Here is a 21,890-nt window from a genome sequence, read left to right as displayed (position 1 = left end):
CAACCCGCTGCTGCACCCCATTTTACTGGATTGCCTGACGGAAGATTGGGTGTCACGCGCCTTTCGTGTCATACGCGATGGGCAATAGGGAGTAAACGGGGAGAAACATCAGCACATTCGAACGATGGAATAAGTCAAGAAGTTAACAAAATTTGGACACTTAACCTTTTTTTTTATTTCTTGTCATTGACCTTCTGTAAGACTAAACAGACACACATCTAAATACAAAATTAAGGTTATAATCCAATCTCGCATGCACTTCTTCAACAAGAAGAATACCCATGATCTCATCGCTTTAAGTAAATAAGCATAACAGGCAATTGCTTTATAGCTATTGCTTACTACTGCTTTTACTATGCCAGCTCAAGATCAACTACCACTCTAACATTTTTGAGATGTGTTGTCTGATTGCCGTTGGTCCACGTTGAAAAATTTACGAAAATCAGACAAAAGGGGCTTCCTTATTTTTTGAAACTGGTTATCTACGAATCATATTTATATATTGTCTGCTTCTTTAACCCTTTAAAGAAACATCTCTACTTAAGATAAAGTCGCAAAAACCTAGCGAAGAGCTCTTGAAATTTCAAATTGAAATTTTTCAAATTTCTAATCAGATACTAGGACCAGAACTCCTCGGTCATGTACACAACTTAAAGTGTTGAAAGTCAGTACACTTCACGGGATTACGTCTCATAGAACATAAAAATTTGGAGAAATTAACACGAAAATTGTAAGTTTTTTTCCTCGTATGACAGTTCTTGCTCCCGAAACGCGTGGTTTTCTTTCTGGGAGCAAGTCTGAAGAGTTCCCTATCATTCATTTGGTTTTATGTACATAAATTTGGTTCAGCCATTTTACAGCTAACATTACCTTCGCTCTAGTCTATTCATGAGTCTCCACCGAAGGTCCTTTCCACATAAATTGCCAACTATTTTCTTATTTTCTTGTGCCTGACAAACATATTTGGCTTTCCGTTTACAACACAATAAATTTTACGGCTCTCCTTTAAGATACCTAAGTTTGTGTAGTGTAGTCCGCCTCGCGAGCGAAAAAAAATGCGGTACTTTGAGAAAACTAGCTTTCCGGCGTCAAGTGTTTTAGTGGCGTTGGCCTTTATATACTCCCATCAAAAATTATCTCATATCGCACAGCTACTGCAAGGATTGATTTTATCCCCCTCCCTAAATTCATATAACTTATTGTCAGTAAATTTTCATAAGATGCCGTATATGGAGCCGACTCTCCGCACAACCTCACACACCAACTGCTTCACCTTAGTGTCGGCGCCGGTAGAAATAAGGCATGTCACAGCGGGAAAAACCGCTGGTAGAACGGCTTTGAACTGCAGCGTAGGTAAACTAAGAAGCAGCTCTAGCATGGTTATAACCAGATTTGTCCAAATGTTTACTTGAAGCAGTTCGTCTTCTTTTCGCTTCAAGAATTGTCTTTCAAGTTCTACCATGCGGATGTCTTCCTCTAGGAGTTGTTGGTAATGTTTCGATTTGGGATCACGAGGGAATTTCTCCGAGGAGGAGGAGGAGGAGGAGGAGGAGGAGGAGAGTTTCCACCTTCCGAGGGGAGAGTGCAACGGTTCATCCGGGTAACCATTGCTCCAACTGGAGATATCACGAGCATGCGCAGGGGAAGATGTTGACGAGAATGAGAAACTTCTCTCCAGATCAACCTCGAATGACATGTTGCTTTGAGCTTCGCTCTTATACTGATTGTACAGACGCACATACACGCTGCTCAATTGATCACAAGCCTCGTTTAAGCGCCGCACAATCCAATCTACGTTGCGATCTCCCTTGAGCAAGTCATTGTGGCGCGCGGGGCTATTCCCTGCCTCCTCTTTGATGCCATCGTCTTCTTTATCCTGCTGGTTGTTTGTGACCCGGTCTCCCGTCAGAATGCGCTTAATATGAGAGCTGGAGAAGTGCTCTCCACTGTGTCTACAAATTTGGAATAGAGTGTGGAGGTAACACGTGAATGCTGTCGTGGATTGCCGCAAGAGGTTTGCGGGCGCGTCAAGCTTGGCTAGCTTTTGAATTAACGACCTTAAACCAGGTCGCGCGTTGAACTCGTAGGCCACTGTGTGAGACTCCATGAGGCAATCAAATAACACTGATAAATTAGCCGGTGAGAGGTACGAAAGGAGACCAGGAAGATTCGCTTCGGAGCTCTCATTACTGAAACCTTCTAGAGAGGTTGGAGGGTTGACTGGGTTCGAACTTTGTGCCATGACGCTCTCCGCATTGTCGAGGAGAATGGAACCGAGAGTTTGCAGCAAGAGCTGATGGGAAAGCAAACTCACCAACAAACCGCGAAGAGGGACCCTGGGAACAATTAAAGTACAATGTTACAACAGTTACTTTTACGTGACAACTCAAACTCTAATCTGACAGCATATTGAAAAAACAATCATGATTCCTTTACAGTAAAGACATTGTATTAAAACTGAGCAATGCTTTGTAGCTAGAATGTTTTCAGCGAACAAAGAGAATTAACGGTGGATCATTGCAACACACAAAGTATGTTTTATCCATTAAGGTAAAATTTTTTTAAACAAGATCGTTCATTCTCTCACCTATCTGCATTCTCAGGTTTTTCTTTATTTTCCACTGATGACAACACAAATACATAAGACCGCTGATCATCTTCCTCGTTCGCAGGCCTAGGCGTTTCCTGTTTATGGTTGGCAGACTTATCAACTTGATTGTCCAGTAGGAACACCTAACGAAGGAAATAAAACGAGAAAAAAAATATCAACAATTATTAGTAGATGTCCCTCTTCCTCAGAAGATTCCTTTTGCTCAGAAGATCTGCACCTTGGGAAAGAGGGCCGGTACAAAAAGTTAAAAGCTGGCGAGAATTTAGACCTGAATCATTTCAGAGACGATACTTCTCAATTATTGTTAGACATAACTTATCTTGTCTCCCGGCGATGATGTGAATTTTATCTGGCGTGCTGCTGTAATGATTTGGTGAGAACAAATAGAAATTCGCAATATTTGCAAGATTGGTTTTGCCCTATTAAGTGTGTGAATAAGAAATCACGCGCTACCCTTTCAACCAATCAGATTCAAAAGCAAAACTAGCCGCGACTTGGTCACTCGCGCTCTGCCACGCTTGAGGCAGTTAACTTGTTTTCACTGCGAGTCCTCATTGACTTCTTGTGATATTTCCCATTCTTCTGATAAACTACTGTGATTACTTTGATTTTAGTTTTACGACACTCGGTACGCAATGGTAGTGCTCCTCATAGCTTATTCCTCTCTGAAATCTTACTTGCTCTGCCACTTGCTGCAGTCGAATCATATCTGCTGTTATAACATCTCGCCGTGCAACAACCCTGACCGTCATTCCCTCGTCGCCATTTACGCTGAATGACCCTGGTTGGAAGCACGCTACCATGTCCCTCAGGTTTGACAGGGTCGTATGTACCGCCTCTCTAAGCCCCTCACTAACAATGAGCCACAGGTCCTCTGTAAAGACTGGTCCTCCCGAAAGTAATAGGTGCCTGAAAGGTCATAGAAGAAAGGAAACATTAGGCTGGTGTAATTGTGACTTGTTCTGGTGAAAAGTTTTGTGACAATTTCCCTCTGCTAAAAATTCGACGATATATAGAATAACAAGTGGAGAGGCATGAACTGATTGATTTTAAAAAATTAGAGCTCTCTATTACTTTCACGATCATATTAGGAATGTACTGGGTATTTTACAATACGATCAAACATTTTACTTGACAAATCGATCCCATGATGCCGTGCGTCTGCTCAGTAAGAGATCACAGATGACGTAAATTGTGGTAAGAACAAGAAAGTGGCACACCAGTTGCAGCAATAGATCATAGGTATGAACCAATCAAAAGAAGTGTACAGTTTTGTTGCAAAAGCCCAAATGCGAAATCGTTCGATAAGTACAAGCGGTATCTTAAAAGTACATTACCTGAGACAAGAACACCCAAGCCTGGCAATTCCTTCCACAGGTTGGGAAACACACTCCAACAGTAGATCCAAAGTTTGTTTAATCATACCAGGAACACACTCAGCAGCTCCTAAAATACATAAGCAATACTGGATTTGAATAGACTATTGGAACGGTAATTTTCGCTGGTTACAGTAAGATTTTGAAAATTCGGGTTACTGAACTGAGAGCATTGGTTTTAGAAAAATAGAATTCAGGAGATGAAAAATAGTTGGGTTTTTTTCTCAAACGTTTTAAAGTGATAGCTAAAGCATACCTTTAGTCTCTGTCATTTTTAGAACTCTTTACTGCACCGTGCGAGGTGCTCAATTTGCGTCCTATAAGTGAGGTTAGGTTGTGCCGGGTTAAATTTCACAAAGGTGCAGCTAGCCAACTGAGCCCTTTTCTTCTCCTAAGTCATCACGTGTTCTGAATTTGTTTGCTACAGTATTTGCTATAACAACTTTAATTAGGTTACCTTGGACGCTTAAGAATTGACCAAGCTCCTCCACCACAAGTTCAGTCACGAGACCGCATGCTTGCTTGAAATTTGCCGCTGTATTCTCCCAATAGCTTCCATCCCTGTTTCCTCGCTCAACCCAGGACTCAAGCACTGGGAGTAGGAGATTCGTGACTACATAGATAGAGAAGTGAGGGCCTGGTACTGTGGTGATCGAGCGCAAAATATCAAACAAGACTTCTAAAGTTTGGGGCTGAAATTTACAGGGGCATTGAGCGACTACCTTAGTGAGCCCCTCTAATAATAGGAACCACACGCGCAGAACTCCAGTGTCGTCGATTGAAACAATTGAAGCCGCCGACGTCATAGTTGGGATTGGATTCTTTTCTTTCCGGTTGTTAGAATCGTTTTGTTTTATAGGACTTAGAGAAGGACTGGGAGTGCCTGGAAATTCCGAAGAATATTCCACCAAACGAATTGCGTGTGATCCATGGAAGACTAAACTCGAAGGCATTATATAAATGGAAGCCAACTTCTTTGACATGTTCAGCAGGAATTCCAAAGCTGGAGGGCACATCTCGTTGACTATCTCTGAGTCACTCTTCCCGTTGTTATCGGAATCACTTCGGCCACCTTCATAGTTGCCATCGACTTCCGAACCACGTACGAGCAGGAGAAGTATTTGGATACACTGCACGGCAGCGGATGCGAACACCGACGAGTTCTTGTTTGTTAAGAAAGCCGAGAGAATGTCAAGGATTTGATGATGCTTGCGTTCTGTGTTTGAGTCGTTCGAAGCCTTACAAGAAACTTCTGGCATCTTCCTCAAGGAAGAAAATATTGGCCTCCAACCAGACTTAATGCTGGTCATATGAGTTTCCACCAGTTGAGAAAGGGTTGCTAATATCTGGCGAGAATAAAAAAATTCTTTAGATATTTGGATTTAAATTCGACAAACTGTGGTTTATGCATCTGTTTAGAGCAAAAATAATGTAACCATTACACAAGTAAGAGCAATTTTCAATTAAGTATCGAGAGCAACCCGGCATAGCTTTAGTTTTACTCAACTTTGCTCTGTGATTGATCCAAAAAATTCACGCCATTCTCGCAACCAATCAGAAGCAAATCTTAAAACAATCCCGACTTTTTCATTCGCGTTTTCCCGCAGTTTGCTTGTTTTCACTTTGAAGTCTCATTGGCTAATGACAACGTAAACCGTTGTTCTGATTGATCGTTGAAATTAATTTTGTTTACTCAATTAAAAACTGCTCATACTTACTTGTTCTTGATCGTCTAAACTGCATGACTTCGAAGACAGGATGCCGTCAAATGGTCTCAAAAGGGACTCGTGGAACCAGAAATGAGGGAGTTCAGTGCGGTTGCTCAAAAGCTCCGTCATGATGTCATGAAGAGAAGTAATTGCAAGCTTGGAAATGTGCCTGTCCTTGTGAGTCGCTGCCTGTAGAGATGAACAATGAAAGTAAAGCGACAAACCGAAGGAAGCTTACAGTAATCCAGATCTTCAGTCAAACTAAAATTTTGTTGCGTTAGGGAGCTTGACGCGGTTTTAATATCATTAAGATACTTAGGAAAATTCTTCCCGCAGTTAAGGATCGGATACTAGTCTATTGCAGTAGATGCATGGGGGCTATACTTACCTAAAGAGAAAATACCATGACCTCACCAAGATACTATTAAAGAATTAACACAATCCGGAGTCCAGCTCATAGAAACTTAACCTTCTGCATCCTGACGAGTGACTTGTTTCAGTATCTTGAGTGTTACAAATGGAACGTTTTTGAGAAATGATATCATATTCTTAATAATTAAAGAGCAGTACGTAACCAAATTGATACATGCACACCATGTTATTCACAAAGAAGTGGGATACATGCAATAATATATTTTCGTGGTAAAGAGAGTAATTTGTTTCGTCGCGACAGCAAAACTACGCTTTCTTCCACTCGACCCCCCTTTCCAAGCATACACAGTGTTTGAAATATTCAAAACTAGGCAAAAAAGATAAAAAAACAACAACAACAACAACAACAACCTAGTGGTCATTCGGCCATTCTCCTATTTTTGCGCACTAACCTCCTCAAAATGGGGTGCTATCACCGCCCATGCTCTCATAAGATGCAACAGTGGTCTGCTGGTATTGCGGGCGCTCCTGAGTATTACATCCGCCAGTCGATACAGATGAAGAGTTGTGCTCAAAGATGGCGATTGGCCATTCGAAGCAACGGGTGCTCCCCCTGCGGGTGAATTTGAACTTTTTTCCACTACTGAACCAAACAGCTGAGTCTTGGAAGCAGAGACCAAAGCTTCTAGGAAAGACAAAAGCCCTTCTAGGTGCAACGTATTGGCGGCGTGCTCAAAAAGACGATCTACCGCGGCTGAGAGAGCGTAAATGGCGCGGGAGGCGTCCGCGGGAGTTAGCAGTCCGCCGTTGGAGGGTGCGTGTTCCGAACCGTTTTCGGAACTTTGTGGAATAACACTAGAACCATTCGGAGAGAGTTCTCCGGAGAGATAGTCTGAAATGCTTGAAGATTCTGACATGGGCGAGGGTATGTCGGGGTTTATTCGGAGAGAGTTCGGCGGAATTGTGTGGGACGAAAAGTCTCCAATGCCGTTACTGAAATGCATGCGTTCCAGTTGCGATATGTACGTACAGCATCTATTGAAACAAAGCTGAGGTTAATTCTATTTGTTTATGTGCAATAATCATCCATTGCTAATGACAGATGTTATCTGCGTTGTCAAAAATAAGCTATTGGAACAAGAATTGAAAGGGTGTGTGTTATTGTTGGTCTTAAATTGTAAACGTTTCCAGAAACGCCTTGCAAAAGGATTAAAGCATTGTGAGAGTTTCTCAAAGTGTTTTCAAGTACCTGAACACGTGTTTCCAACACTTTGGCGCATGACTGCCCAGTTCTACTCCAACAGCCAGCAGTCCATCCATACTTAAGACATGCGCGGCGTGTAGCTTGATAGTTCCTGGTGAAGAATGTGACCTTGTTCTTTTTGCTTCCAGACCCTCTCCTCCACAAGAGGCATTTGCTAACTGGGCTAGAACCAGTTCACAACGGGTTTGGATTCCCAGAGTGCAGCACAGACGTGCTGCACGGCGCAGGCCATCCAGGCTGAGGCAGATGGTGTCCCTCTCACGATTTAGATCCCTCTTGGATTCACCTCCAAGCATTGCGGCAACGCTATTTGCAGTACCTACGATTTTAACACGGAAAGGTTGTACATTTATATATTTGCATTTGTAGTAGCTTGGTAAACTGACGCTTTACTCTGTTTCCATGACAGCATCATTTATTATTCACTTCTTATATCACTCTTTCTCCAAGATTAGATTGAAATCGATCAGTTTGAATCCTTCAAGAAAGGTTTTAGTTTCTTATTCAACGTTATTAAGTAATTCCCCAAACACAATGACAGCAATAACGACTTTCAATATCAAATCATCACTACTGTGGTTGAATAGAAGTTCAATTTTCCTTGTTTACCACTGTGGAAGGACCATATAGAATACTGTCACTGGAATATAGCTATATCTCTTTGCCACTGGGAAAGAGGTTTGAGGGAAAAAAAACTGGCACAGGACACTGGCTTTGAATGTGAGCTTCGTAACTCGCACCTCAACACCTCCAAACTATCAACTACAACTTGTGTCTAGTTATGTGTTTTTCTTTTAAACGGAAAGGTCATGCGTGTTATACATGACCCTCTGGCTTGGATGTAAGGGCAACTTTGTCCCACGTCATGATATTAATAAACTGATTCGATTGATTAATTCATTGATGATTGAAGGATGCAGGTCACAAACCTGAGGTGGAAGTCTCTAAAGGTGCTGACAGAATCTCCAACACTGAGTCCCACGTAGCCAGCAGCAGTCTCCGAGCAAATTTCATCCCTTCTCTCTTGGCAGGCGGCAGGGTGCTTGGGTTCTTGTGGTGAAGGAGGGGACTGTCTTCCTCTTCAGACAACATGTTGTCATTTAGCGTGTTGATCAAAGCACGGTTGCCATCCGGTGAATCCAGTGTGAAACCGGCTTTTCCTAATATGTTATAGGTGGTAACCAGGCGGTACAGCTCAGCCAGCCAGACCGAGGAGAGACCGATAGGCATGCCGCTGTTCAGAATATTATCGATGAAGTCGTCCTTAAATGTCAAGAGAAAGTTGCAAGAATTAGCTCATTGAGTAGTTGTGGTACTTGATTGGTTCACCAAGACAAACAAAAATTCCTGAACTAAACGAACTTCCCTCTGTCTTGTCTTGCACCTTGGCCAACGCACACGGACGAAGACAAAATCCTCTAGTATCTTGAATCCCTCGTTCATCCCTCGGTCTCTTGAACCCTACCACCCCCCCCCCCCCTTTGTTGTTTGAGCCATATTTGGTTAATCACCAGAGAGAGGGGTGGGGGGGGGGAGAGAGTGAGGAGGTAGCATTAAATGGCTCCCTTTGTGCCTACACAAGCACATTTACTTTGAATTTATCTTTCTTTGTGTCCTTCGCAGCTATCTTCTTAAGCGATGCTTTCAAAATCCTAACAATTAGATCAAGTTGATGGTTCTATAGATCTGTGTAAATTTCCCACGTCTCGAAGAAGACATGGAATTTCACAGATTTATTCCTCAAAATGTAACTCTTTCTCGTCAACGTGAAAGCTGTTTCTGACGATTATTTTTCATGGAACCCTGAAACTGAAGGAATCCTGCAAGCATTAAGAATATGGCTGTTTTCTTTCTTACCTGTGCTAATCCTGGCGTTGGTTGCTTCTTCTGATAGTAACCACTCTTTAACAATTTTAAATTCAGTGTCAACGTAGCGTATACGGTAACATAAACACCATCTGCGTTAAGAATAGGAAAACTAGGATCCGAAGTCGCTCCTTCTCCCGACTTTTCATCGACCAAATCCGATCGTCCACGAAGTGTACCGAAGTTTGGAACGTTCTTTCGCTTGAGTGCCATGCAGGTAACCGCTTCGCAGACATCGGAAGCGAATTGCTGCAAGGCCTCGTCAACAGCTGCTGGATCAGACAGACCTAACACAGATGGAAGAATGCCAAGCAAACAACGAGCGAAGTTCCGTGCACCTTCTTTCTCGTTTTCCTCAACACTCTTCTTGACATCTCTTACTTTCTTTTTATCCGGTGACTTGACCGACGAGGAGTTTTCGTTTCCTTTCTTAACATAAACACCGTTGATTTTTACGCCTTGTGATGAATTTTTCTTGAGCGTGTTAGTGGTCGACGGATTAGGTTCGTCTATACTCTGGCTTTTTAGTAGAATTCCCTTCGGCTTATCACCGTTGCCATTCTGTAGTCTACGATCGTATTCCGAAGTCGAACGAGTTCTCCGAAGTGTCGGCCGAGAGCCTTTTGTTGGCGATCGGTCTTTTTCTCTTTCTCTCTCCTCCCTCAAAGCCTTTTCTCTTGCTTCTATTTTATTTGCTTTGGATTCAACATATTTTCTGTGTGTCGGTGATGTTTGTTCCAAGGGTTTTCTGTTCATTGGCTCGACTGTTTTCCCATCATTTGATAAACGCCTTAGGCCGGGCTTAGCATTGAATGACGGATCACTGGAAGACTGCGTGCGTGGCCTCGGTATCCCACCTCTAATGTTACGTTTTTGTTGACTGCTTTTTCTTTTCTCATTATCAGCTGAAGAAATTTCAAAGTTGTCAGTAGTAAGCGCCGCCCAAGAATTTGATTTTCTCAAGGGAAACCGCTGTAAATTAGAAGTGGAACTCTTACTAACTGAAATTTCATTGTCAGAGAAGCATCTTCGTAAAGCAAACTTGCCCACTCTTATAGAGCTGTTTTGCGCATCTGATGCCAAAAGGTTTGTTTTTCTTTCCTGCAGTGCGCCATTATCTGAACCAGCGCGTTCCCGTTGATGCGCATGCCCATTCATGGTTCGTTTTTGCACGGTCGGTTTCTGTCGCGTTTTACTATCAAAAGATGAGGATCGTTTCACAATTGTGCGCATGTTACCTTGGGGACTGGAACCAACTCTTTTAGGGAGGCTGCTTTTACGAGGAATCCCTGATCGCGATGCATTACTAAACCGTGAGTTTTTGATATTCTCGAATTCGTGTGTTTCAAACATGGCGATTTCGTCTTCGGAGGCGAAGTGGACGCTCTTAGGAGTAAGGGGTCTGATTTCAGGTTCTTCATCTGAAACTTAGGAAATTTAAGCTTATTTGTTAACATGTAATATTTTACGTCTTCAGCTGCCCTCAGATTAGAGATGAAATCATACACGAGCGTGCTGTGTATGACATCCTATCAGAGGCACCTCCTCCAACCCCATTCTCCTCCACAGCCGTTGTCATACACATCGTCTCGCAAAGCGTTTTCGATTGTGTCGAGACCAAACAACGGCTGTCAAGGAGACTACTGATCGAGCTCCCAAATACATGAAAGAGACCAGACTACCGCACTTAGAACTGTTTCCTTCGGTTTTCTTTCGAACAGGATGTAATGTTCGAGCAGAACTGTTTTCATTGGTTTTCCTTCGAACAGGATGCGAATTCGTGTTTCTCAACTTTGATTTGATTTAAATTTTAAATTGTTGAACATCAATGATTATGCTAACCCTGGATAAACCTAGCCATTTTTTCGAATATCTCGGCCGAAATGTAAAGAAATGTCCTGAAATTAGAAAAAAAAAACCTCTCAAGTGGCTCACCATCATTCCTGAGTTCTCCATCCGTAAGGCTGTCCCAGGCCCCTCCGTTTTCCTCAAACCGCTCGGTTAGAGATTCGATATCCCCGTCCGGAGATCTCTGGGAATTAATTTCCCATCGGTTACCACGTCTATAGGCACTCCTTTCTCCATTTACTTTTCCATTAAGAGAATTTCCTGTTTCCCGTGCAGAAGCAGCATTATCGTATTGCTCCTTGAGCAACTCCCAATTATCAGTTTCTTTCATTTTACTTAAAAATTCAATGTGTTCATCACTCAAGCCTCGTCCTTGACTCAAGTCCTCTAAGGACCCCAGCAACGCTACCACGCATGCTACACTACAGCTGGCCACTGTACTGTCGGTGCAGCGAGCGGATTCCACAATGCCATCCATTAAACTAAGAAAAAATTGAATACATTGCTTAGCGTTTTCTTTGAAAGAAGTTAATCTTTCTTAGTAATCATGAATAAACTATCATTCCCAATTTCATTCACCCTGGAGAGAGTGGATAAAGAGCCAATTTACGTGTCACGGTAAAACGGCTAATTTAGTCCATGAATGTACTGATTTGTCACAAGAGGCTTAGCATGGATTGTTCGAGTGCATAAATTAGATTGCCTCAACCGTTAAAAGACAACGATCATCTGCTTGTTTCCCTTTATCATTTGAAGCTCGAAAGCTATAGCTGCACAAAATTTCCCCCAGTGTTAACAGTAATGATGCTAAAAGAAACCAAATAAATTGACATTTAGCAGTGGCACCCGTAAGAAGTAGCTGTTGGTCCACTTTTTTTCCATGCCCAAATTAGAATTTGGATTTTAAACGTTAACGTTTGTTTTCAATCTCTGATCTCAAATGAAACATTGTTCTTTGGAATAATCAGAAATTGCTCTATCAAACACTTACAGTCGCAGCAAATCCAGTTCCGTTTTCTTCTGCTCAGTCGGAGAGTCTGGTGACGGGGGATTGTCTTTGTCGATAATCGTTGGACCAGCGGCATCCAGCAGCCGTTGAGGACTGGAAAGGAACTGGAGATGAAAAGGAAATTAGATTTGATATTCAAAAATATCGTAGTACCTTCACATTTGCTACGCGCAAGTGAACTAAGAGGGGAATGGTAGGGGGAGAATGGTTCGTCTCGAGACTGAATAAATTATGTGCCGCTCGCGCTTTGAGACTGATCACACTTGTGACTAGCAGGATCCAAGAACCTTTGCGGCTTCTTCATCTCAAGGACATGATGCGAATTGATATGAGAAAAGAGGAAAAATTAATTAACTCTTGAACTCCCAAGATCTCATTAGTAATTCTCCTTACTGTCTGCCATACAGTTCTTGTGATGTTAGGTTGGAGAATTTGGTATTGAATCAACTTTTAATCCCCTAACAGATATTTTTCCACACTCTCACCACCAGTCTGCTTGATATTTTATTGATATTGTAAGGAGAAATTCTGTCTTGGTCACTTATGGGAATTAAAGGGTTAAAGGGACGAGGATTTTTTTTTTAGGAAGGGTCTGTTCCATTAGGGTTAACGCAAAACCAATCTTCACTTAATAGCCCGCATGCTCGAGGCGGCACACATATGACGTATGTCCTCTTCTTAAATTGTCAACTTTACCATAATAGCCAGGTATGATCTCACAAACTAATTCACTTTACCTCCTTCAATGCTTTCAGTGCCTCCGCTCTCTGCTGAGCTGGAGGATACAGAATGATGCGATGAAACAGCGACTCCAACACAGGCCTCATGGCGGCTAAAGGACCCACAAGGCGTAGGAGCTCTGTGGCTATGTTGTAAATGGTCCTTGGTATGGGTCCTACAACCGACGACGACTTGGCAAAGTTCCCCGTTCCACGCCCTCCTCGGTTGATTTCCTCAGGGAAAGGAGTCACAGTTTTTGGTCTTTTGTTCAGGTCGATAAGAGGGCTCCCCAACAACTGAATCAGGGCGGGGCATAAGAGTTGCCTGAAACGTGAAGAAAAAATGTGTGAGACTTAAGTCAAGTAGGACGTATAGCAATCAGGAAAAAGATGCTATCCGTGCATGAGGTAGTACTTCACTCGAGAGAATTTGTGCTTCGGAATTTTAGCAGATATCCAATCACTTTTTCCCCTGCAATTGTCAATCACCCTTATCACTTGCTAGGTTCCTGTGAATGTGGCTGTGGTCCTGTGATCTAAATTTCGAATGAAATATTTTTTAAATAAGGTAAGGAAAGAATGTTTATTTGTCAGCATATAGTATTTATGAACTCACCAGATGACGTTTATAAACTCTTTTTCCTGTTGTAAGGCTGTGGATAGGCTGCTAAGCATAACCAAGATGGCTTCCAGGTACAATGGAATGGCCTGGCCGCCTTGCACCGGTAGACTATGGACAAAAAAAAGGATATAGGTCGGTACGTAATTGTATGTCTTACGATGTAGCCATTTTCAATGTGAATGACAATGTTTCGACTGCATACTACGCGAAATATTTTTCAGGCGATGAAGAAAAACTTGTTTGGTTGACAATCTCTGACGATATTTCTAAAGTAGCAAAGGAGACTCGAATTCCAAGTTGTGTTGAAATCGCCTTCAAGAGATTGAGGGCATCGGTCAAATGTGAGAAGAACACCCCAGTGGTTACAAAAATGTCAAAGATGAACCGACACCTGAAAAAAACACTGCTTTCGAGGTCTTTAAACGTCACCACCTCTGAGAATATTCTTTAGATTGTGCGACGGCCTTTAAAGATGAAAATAAACGAATCTTTTCGGGTGTTTTTGGAAGCTGTTTCCGCTATCATTTCACGATTTAGTGCCATTTTTAGATGTAAAACAAGGCCTTTTGTTATCAAAGGTAGTCTGCTTTGCTTTCTTGATACGTATAATTGTTTAAGTACGTACTTCTCTCCGTTTCTTAGTTAAGCAGCCCATTCAAGAAACCTGAAGCGCATTTTTTTATGCACAGCGTTATTTTCACGGATATTTAAAATCTTAAGGGCAATAAAAGGCGAAAAGATCGCGAAAAGAACCAAGATTTCTCGGTTACTTGATCACATCATTTTGGGCCACTCGTTAACTGTATTAAGTGTCTCATGGTGATATTTATAAGCTAGAATTCATCAGTGATGGAATATTCGATAAACTATCAACAACACGTGTCTTCAAGTATTATCTCCGTCAGTAATCCCATGCTGTGTAGGGCAAAACATGAAAGAACTGGATGAAATTCCTCATATAAGCCTTTTAACAAGACCCACGAGGTAATAAAAATGAAAATTTGTGCCTACTTTGTCAGTGCAACTGTTATATCCGCATTTTCACCGTTTTCTAACGAAAAAAATTTATCTGATGGTAATAACTTGAAACACGCACAAACGAAATAGTTTTAAAATATTGTTTTTGCTTCTTATTTGTGTTACGCCCAAATAATTTGTATGTAGACAAAACAACATGTAAAATAACTTGTTTTTTAGGAAGCTGTTGCAAACTGCTGCATTTTAAGACCAGAGTCGTGCGTTCAAAAACCACGAATCGTGCTATTTGAAGAGCTAAAATTTTAATGTTCTCTACGGGAGAATAACACTGGCTCTTTGTAGGGTGCATGGAGGACAAGTGATTTTCTTTTAAATTAGAAAGATTCTGTGCCAAAAAAAAACCAAATTAGGTTGGATAAATATTGGATGTTTTATTTCAAAGAGAACTAAAGAGGCAAGAAAAGTTTCATTAAAAATTTTTAATTTTCACTGCAGATTCTTTGACACGATGCAGTCTTACTTTAGAGATTCCGAAGCGAATATCGTAATTCCCAACTGTGATTTAAGAAACTTAGAAAAAAGATTAGAAAAATAGCTACTACAAATTTTACTTTGTATGCCAAGGGAAAATCGACTCTGTAGCCTAATTATGGTGCTTTTTGATTTTCATTTGAAAGTTCCCACACTTGACCTCTTTGCACTGATTTTAAGGGATATGAAACCGCATCACTTCTCTGGATATCATGGGGGTTAAAAGTATTTTGTTTGTTTTTGTGCAATTTTATTCGGGGATCAGTTCTTCTTGACCTGTAAAGGGAAAATCACCTTACCTAGGTCCTGCGGTCAGTCTGAAGCAAAAGTGTTTCAGTAACAGTACCACATCTTGGCTCAACAACTTGGCATGGTCCGTGGAAAAAAGATTCGTGTCTGCACGTAAAAAGTTAAAGATAAGCAGGTTACCCGGGTCCCTGTCGATTTACGCCAGCTCCAGCTAAAGACATGCGCAATTGAATAATTCTATAATTGTATATTATAAAATTATCATGACTTACGTTTGATGATCTTGGAGTCCGACGAGGAAGTTTTAGATGTCTAAAAAAGATTTATAAGACACTGTTATATGCATTCTATGTCCTCCTTCCAAATGGGATGTTACCCCACAACAGGAACCTCAGGATTTTCGCAGGTTACCTTGGGTTACCGTTTTCAGAAACTATTTATATTTCTGGGTAGAAAAAGTCACCGTGAGACTTAATTGTCTTGCCTAAGAACTTAGCTCAGTTACCCGGCCAGGGGTTGAACCCAGATCTCTAAATCCGAAGCCCAGTCTAGTTGAATAGTTACTAACCGCGGCACCTTTGCACCTTTCCACAGTTAGTTTAGTTTAACCGCCCTAAATTTCACCTGAGCATTCCATTCGGCTTTGGAATTGTCTCACTCAGTCCGGTCTACACACTACTGAAACGCAAACTTTGATGGCGATCAAAGCCTTACCAAAGGAGTTGCTATGCTGTCCTGCAGGCGATGACACACTGAGCTAAGCATCTGTGTTAGGGTAGCTCTGCAAGCTGTCTTGGTGGCGATTTGATGTGCACGGGTGTACGTCTCGATGCATATCTACGAATAGGGAGACATGAGTGAACCTGCGGTTTGGTTTAAGGTCGTGTAAGTATTGTACGCTAGAACTGTCCGTTTAAAAGTACAGACAAACCTTTTCGGAATACTTACAGTACAACATTAACGCTTTAACTCCCAAGATCTGACTGTTATTTCTATCCTCTAGCTGCTACATATTTCCTCGTATATTAGTTGTGAGAATTTTGCGTAAGATTAGGATAGCAACTTCTACCTGATAATTTGGAGTATTCTCATGACCTGTTTGCTGGATAATGTATGGATATTATAGGGAGAAGTTTCATGTTAATCACTTCTGGGAGTTAAAGGGCTAACACTTTACCTCAGCCAGTTTAATCAGGTATTCTCCGTGAACTTCACACGACGCGGAACAGGTTATGATCAGCAGCAGCTAATGAGGAATAACAACAGAATAAGCCCAAATCAAATGCATACTATCTGAAATAGGGAGGTTATTTTGGAAAAGGAAATGTCAACTTTTATTCGTTGTTAGATAAGCTTAACTCCAGTTGTGTTTTTCACATCGTAAGCGTTCCGTGATTTATGAACTAAATATATCAAATCAAATCTAACGCGCAGTATTTATTTGTCAAATCCTCTTGGACTCTTCACCGTTTCTTGTTCATTCCTCTGCATGCAGGTATGAAACTATTTTACTCTGACACTCCACTAACATACTGCGGAAACCATTTATGGTATAGATACGGACTGCAAGTGTCAGTTAGGAGCTTAATATATTCAGCGTAGGGGGTCGCATTTAGCGGCCAATCTGCATTTAACTACCGCTGCAAAACTTTTACACATCGTAAACTTTGGTGAGTATCTGTCTCAGAGCTCGCCGAGTTTCAGGTAAGAAAAATATAGGAAAATTCTTAGAGAGTTTACCTGAATCAGAAAACGTTGACTAACCTTCATAACTTCGACCTGGACTTCGTCTGCCAGTGTAGGAGTGGACGCCACTGTGGCAAGAAACTGAACCGGAAGCTGGCTTTCAGGGTCTTCTTCATTCTCCGAACGAAAGCGGTCATCAGAAATTAACTTCTGAAACGGGACCGTTGACAAACGAGTCAGAACAGTAGTCTTATAATCTATTACCAAGATCCGTCTCTTGCAGAACCCTAACGCTTCTGCCGTGGGAGATTGGAGTACAATTTCAAGGTAGTTGCCCCTTGATTTAAGACACTTCGCCGCCGCTTAGATTTCATTCGCATTTGCTTTTTCTGATGTTAAAAAGCAAATGCGAATAAAAATCTAAGCTAAAGGTTTGCGAGTTGGTCAAGGAATTCCCTATACTAATCGTTTTCGGTCACTTTATCATAGTAAAGTTCTATATAATCGTCCGGATGGAACAAATCGACCAAAATAATGCTCAAGTGATCGGGACGTTTAGAGAAATTTTCAATTGAGAAAAGCAATCCGTGACTGCTTTGGGTTTTCTAAACATCGCCATGGCATTGGTCCAGAAGACACGCGCCATCCTCTCAACCAATAAGATTCCAAACTAAAACCAACGCGTCTCAGTCGCTCGCGCTTCAGGATTGTTTTTACTTTTAATTCTCATTGGTTCCTTTTGATATTTTTCTTGCTTCTGATGGGCAGTTGTAATTACTCAATGGTTTACGATACTCAATAGCCTGTGAGCAGGCTCTCATTATAAGTACTTCGGTGCGAGCGTCTCTTTGACAGCGGGAAACTAAGGCGAGCCGGCGACAGGTTAGTGCCAGACCCCCGGCAAACCACTCCCCGACTCGTCTTGAATCTTCCCTATTGTTATTTGAATTTGTATTTTCAAACAAGAGGATAGCTTTCTCCATAGCAGAGAGCTTTTTGCGTAGCGCTATTTACATCGACCATCATGTTATCCTATTCGATATTATCGAGTATCAGCAGTTTTTCGTTCAACAAAGTTAAATGAAAATTAAATTTTGTATTGTTCTGTCATTGTTAGATAGGCAGAATCTATTGGATACATTCTGTCGTTGCCGTTTTGGTCTTAAATTTTGGTTCCATCTACAGCACTGTGTTAGAAATTGTTGCCTTTTGTTATTTTTTTTCTAAATCGACTTTCGAACTCCAGAAATACAGGTTCAAAGTACAGATAATAACACTACGATCCACTGGTGTTAAAAACCGGGTTATTTGGATCTTTCTCCTTTGACGAAATCCCTCTCATACCCATGGCGTGCGCTAAGATTTTCCTTTAACGGATATTATATTGAGTTGTAATTCCATTGTTTAGATTTGTGAGTTAGGAAAGTAGCTCTTGAACTAATTTGGTTGGCGTACAGTGGAACTAAACGGCGATTTCGATGAACAAAAGAACAAAGCTTTCGTCCTTGTTGGAGTTCACAGTAAACAGCAGGTTCTAAAACGACAGGAAAGCTTAATATCAATTTCGGTTCTGGTATCTTACAAGAAAACCTCGTAAAGTTTACTTTAATGATTGAATTCGACCAGGTTTGTTTTCATTCGACCTCTCTCACAGTGTACCACGCGCAGCGCGACTTTTGCAGGGCGAACAAGAATATCAAAAATCAAAACAACTAGCGACAGTTTTAATTTATCAATAAATTTCATAGATTCAACCAAAGTTGCTTTTTCTAAAGTCCATTTTTCCGTCAACCTTAGTAAATAAGAACTATTTGAAAGAGCATAACATGTCAATATAGCGACAGTTTACTGCTGATCTATTCCACGAGGACGTGATAAATTATTCATTTATGGAGTCAAAGCGAGGGGAGACGATGCATTTTTCTCAAAATTTGCCAGAGTTTATTTTACCTCAGGAGAAAATCATCAACACTTTGGCAAGAAAATGTAAATGGATATTTTTAATAAAAGGTTTATTTCGCAAAAGTCTCTTCTTGACTACAGCAAGTAATTAGCACGTATAAAAGTTATTTGCCTGTTTTAAAACGCGTCTTAAAAGCACTCCTGTACGGTGTCAAAAGCTAACAGAAGCTAACATCTAATGAAAACCCATTCAAAAAATTGCTCCCTTACCTGTCGAAGAAAAACTTTCTACTCTGAGAGTATAACTGTTAATTTCTTTTATATACGTAAAAAAGGACAGTTTAAAGGGAAGTTTAAAAATTATTAAAAATCAATTTACCCTCTTGCGAAGTAATTATAATTCTAGAAAAAGTGATCGCTGTAAAAAAGCTGTTTTAATGAACATTCTCTGCCTCGAAGATGACATTTTTTGTACTTATTCAGTAAGTACAAACGAAAAGTGATACAGACATAGAAAGAGTGTGTTGAATCAGAATTAATCAGCTGGTTAAATAGTTGCAGGAGAGTCTGTCGTTAATATGCAGTAAGATATTGTGTGGAGAATAGATTGAGAGGCCACGTCCTTTACGATAATTAGCTTCACATATTTCTGTGTCTACATTCGTATCGCAGTCACCGCTATTTTGTTATGGCAATTTATTGCTCACGAAAAGACGCCAAGCTTAGATATATCGGCCATTCTAATCAAGGCGCAATTTTTAATTCGCACGCAACTGATTAATATTCGAGATGTTATTTTGCTTTGAATAATTCGGCGTTGTGATCGTAATTAAAGTACTTTTTTTTACAGTATGGCGATTTCATTTTAGGAACGATTTGATTTTATCATCCGTAGAATTGCTTTGATTTTCAACTCCTTTCATAAAATTCGCTCATTAATTAATCAAGTCCATCCATCCATTGACCGTGCAAAATAAACGTTTCTACATAAATTGGCCCCGAAAAAAACTAAGCATCCACTAACCTGCAATCCATTTACAGCGTGTAGCGAAAACTTGCTCGACCTCGACTCTAGCGCCAGTTTGAGCGGTAGAAAACACTTTTCCCTGAGAAGAAAGAAGTCAATGATATTTACATGCAATTTGATCAAATAGTGGTATCCATTTCCTACCAGTTAAAGCCGTTTTATAGAAAAAAAAAACGTCTATTCTCTGGGACTTACCGAAGCTCATGGGGCTGGAGTTTACGTGTCCCATTTCGATTGATGAAAAGCGCATCTGAAAAATCCAAAAACTCAATAAATCAGCGAGTTTTTCGTAGCGAATCGTTGGCGACTTTCTTCAAATTGCACGTAGCTTACCCGTCGCCGAAATACACGCGTCTCGTAGGTTCTTTGCTTTACTCGACGTGGCGTCGTGCGCCAAACTAGACAACACTTCCTCCATGACTCTCTAACCCATTAGATAAACTACGAAGGGGGAAACATTCAGATCTGTGGTGATTATTCCCTCATAAACCGCAAAATCATCTCCTCAGAAGCCTTTGAAGTCACAATATTTTGATTGAGCAGGTCGTTAGCGCGTTCGACGAACACAATTTAAACAATGGAAAAGAGAAGGGCATAACCGATGCGCCGATTACGTGCGCAGTGGTGTGTGCAGATGAATGGCTTTATCTTTGGCACCTGTGTGATGTCCTATCAGTCACATCCTTGTAAGGAAAGTGCACTCATACCCGTAACTATGGAAAGTTGGTGCGGCTACGAGACTGTTGAGTGTACAACTTTGATATTTTTAGAAGCAAGTGTCCGAGTATCTTCCCTAAAGGATGCCCTGCTTCGAATCGCCCAGGATATATGAAATAGATTTCCAAACTGACCTCGTTTATTCGTCACCAACACAGCCGCGTGCCTGGAAAAACAGAGAAGTTTTGATCGATTGAACTAATTTGTAAAGCAAATTTTCTGATGGCACGGTGTCTAGATACACGTTTAATTTTGTATGCAAAACAAAGACAAGAGGAAAGATCTCATTACAACAAACGAGTGTCCATAAGGCATATCTCCGATAAAGTAAGCTCCCTCTAGATGGTCTGCTTAATCCCTCTTCAAGAACATGTTTGCATTAAATAAGTTTTTAATTTAGTGTCAAAAGTCATACAGGTTGCTTTAGTTTGGCCATTCTTCGCTTCATGATTGGTCTATAAAATTCGCGCCACCATCTCAACCAATCAGATGTAAAACTAAAACCAATGGCGACTTGGTCCCACACGTTTTCCCGCGCCTCAAGCAGTTTGCCTGTTTTTTGTTTTTGTTTTTTTTACTTTTAGTTCTAATTGCCTAGTGATGATTCTGAACTTTCATTAATTGGCCGTTGTAATTACTTTGGTTTTGGAAACCGCTTAGTACCTAACCCTGACAAAATTTTTCTTAGTTCCTATAATAGAGGAACAACTTTATGCCAATGGTTCACACATTGATTCCCTGGTAATTAAGTTTTTTAATTGTGTTTAGTTCGTGACCGTTGAAGACCTGTTTAGGAAGACTTCCACAAGAAAATTAATTCTAATTTTTTGAGTAAAAAAATTTTATCGAAGAACATATTTGCAAAAAAAGAAACAAAACGAAATACCCCACATTTACAACAAATGCAGATTATTCTGGATTGAACATCACATAATTTAGGAATATATAAATTTAATCATCGCAAGAAACTGTAAATTTCTGCAGAAAATGTGAATGGCACGATGCTTTTTTAACTCAGCCTTCATTAATTAATTATTAATTTATTTATTTATTATTAATTAATCCTTCATCAACCACTTAACTCTCATGAAGCAATTGTTCGTTCTCCTCTCTAGCTGTTATACATTTCCATGCAAACTGGTTACGAAAATTTGGCGTTAGATCAATGTAAGTATATACCTGTTTGCTGGTTAATATATGGGTAATATAGGGAAAAGTTACTTGCCAATCACTCCCAGAAGTTAAAGAGTTAACACAACTTAAATACTGGCTCATGCGATTTCAAGCAAATTAACAAAGCGGAAAATTAAATTAGATATTCTTCGTCCTCCTCCGATAAAAACCGACTGATTGTATATTTTGGCTCTAGAATAAACTTATCGCAGCTTTTTGCCTACATTAAAA

At 40.7% G+C, this 21,890-nt stretch overlaps 1 protein-coding gene across 2 annotated transcripts; it reads right to left on the bottom strand.

Annotated features, from left to right (window-relative positions):
- Nucleotides 1-151: 151 nt before the first annotated feature.
- LOC113676167 (brefeldin A-inhibited guanine nucleotide-exchange protein 3) lies at nucleotides 152-20,401 on the bottom strand. Of its 2 annotated transcripts, none has more exons than XM_089214876.1 (22): nucleotides 20,103-20,401; nucleotides 19,965-20,019; nucleotides 19,767-19,848; nucleotides 16,919-17,050; nucleotides 16,332-16,400; nucleotides 15,869-15,991; nucleotides 15,427-15,466; nucleotides 15,205-15,301; nucleotides 13,391-13,504; nucleotides 12,793-13,099; nucleotides 12,038-12,159; nucleotides 11,134-11,528; nucleotides 9,190-10,625; nucleotides 8,262-8,595; nucleotides 7,318-7,651; nucleotides 6,521-7,103; nucleotides 5,706-5,885; nucleotides 4,445-5,333; nucleotides 3,949-4,057; nucleotides 3,289-3,520; nucleotides 2,588-2,733; nucleotides 152-2,336 (listed from the first exon to the last, which is right to left on the bottom strand). In XM_089214876.1, the coding sequence occupies exons 1-22, from the start codon at nucleotides 20,185-20,187 to the stop codon at nucleotides 1,214-1,216; spliced, it is 6,987 nt and encodes a 2,328-aa protein (XP_089071002.1). In that variant the 5' UTR covers nucleotides 20,188-20,401; the 3' UTR covers nucleotides 152-1,213. The 2 variants fall into 2 exon arrangements, with proteins under 2 accessions (XP_089071002.1, XP_027048590.2); XM_027192789.2 differs by having other exon boundaries at nucleotides 9,190-10,619; nucleotides 20,103-20,358.
- Between the last annotated feature and the right edge of the window lie 1,489 nt (nucleotides 20,402-21,890).

Source organism: Pocillopora damicornis, chromosome 8 (assembly GCF_964200805.1).
Source record: "Pocillopora damicornis chromosome 8, jaPocDami1.2, whole genome shotgun sequence".
Taxonomy (NCBI): domain Eukaryota; kingdom Metazoa; phylum Cnidaria; class Anthozoa; order Scleractinia; family Pocilloporidae; genus Pocillopora; species Pocillopora damicornis.
The sequence above is the reverse complement of the archived record's forward strand: the minus strand, read 5'-3'. Positions and strand labels throughout refer to the sequence as shown.

What these genes read in the sequence shown, in the direction of transcription:
- LOC113676167 (XM_089214876.1), bottom strand. Translation starts at nt 20,187, where the DNA reads ATGGAGGAAGTGTTGTCTAGTTTGGCGCACGACGCCACGTCGAGTAAA. An exon ending in GAGTTTATAAACGTCATCTG is followed by an intron (nt 13,100 to 13,390) that starts GTGAGTTCATAA and finishes TTCACGTTTCAG; the next exon opens with GCAACTCTTATGCCCCGCCC. An exon ending in TGCAGCAAGTGGCAGAGCAA is followed by an intron (nt 2,734 to 3,288) that starts GTAAGATTTCAG and finishes TTCCTTCGTTAG; the next exon opens with GTGTTCCTACTGGACAATCA.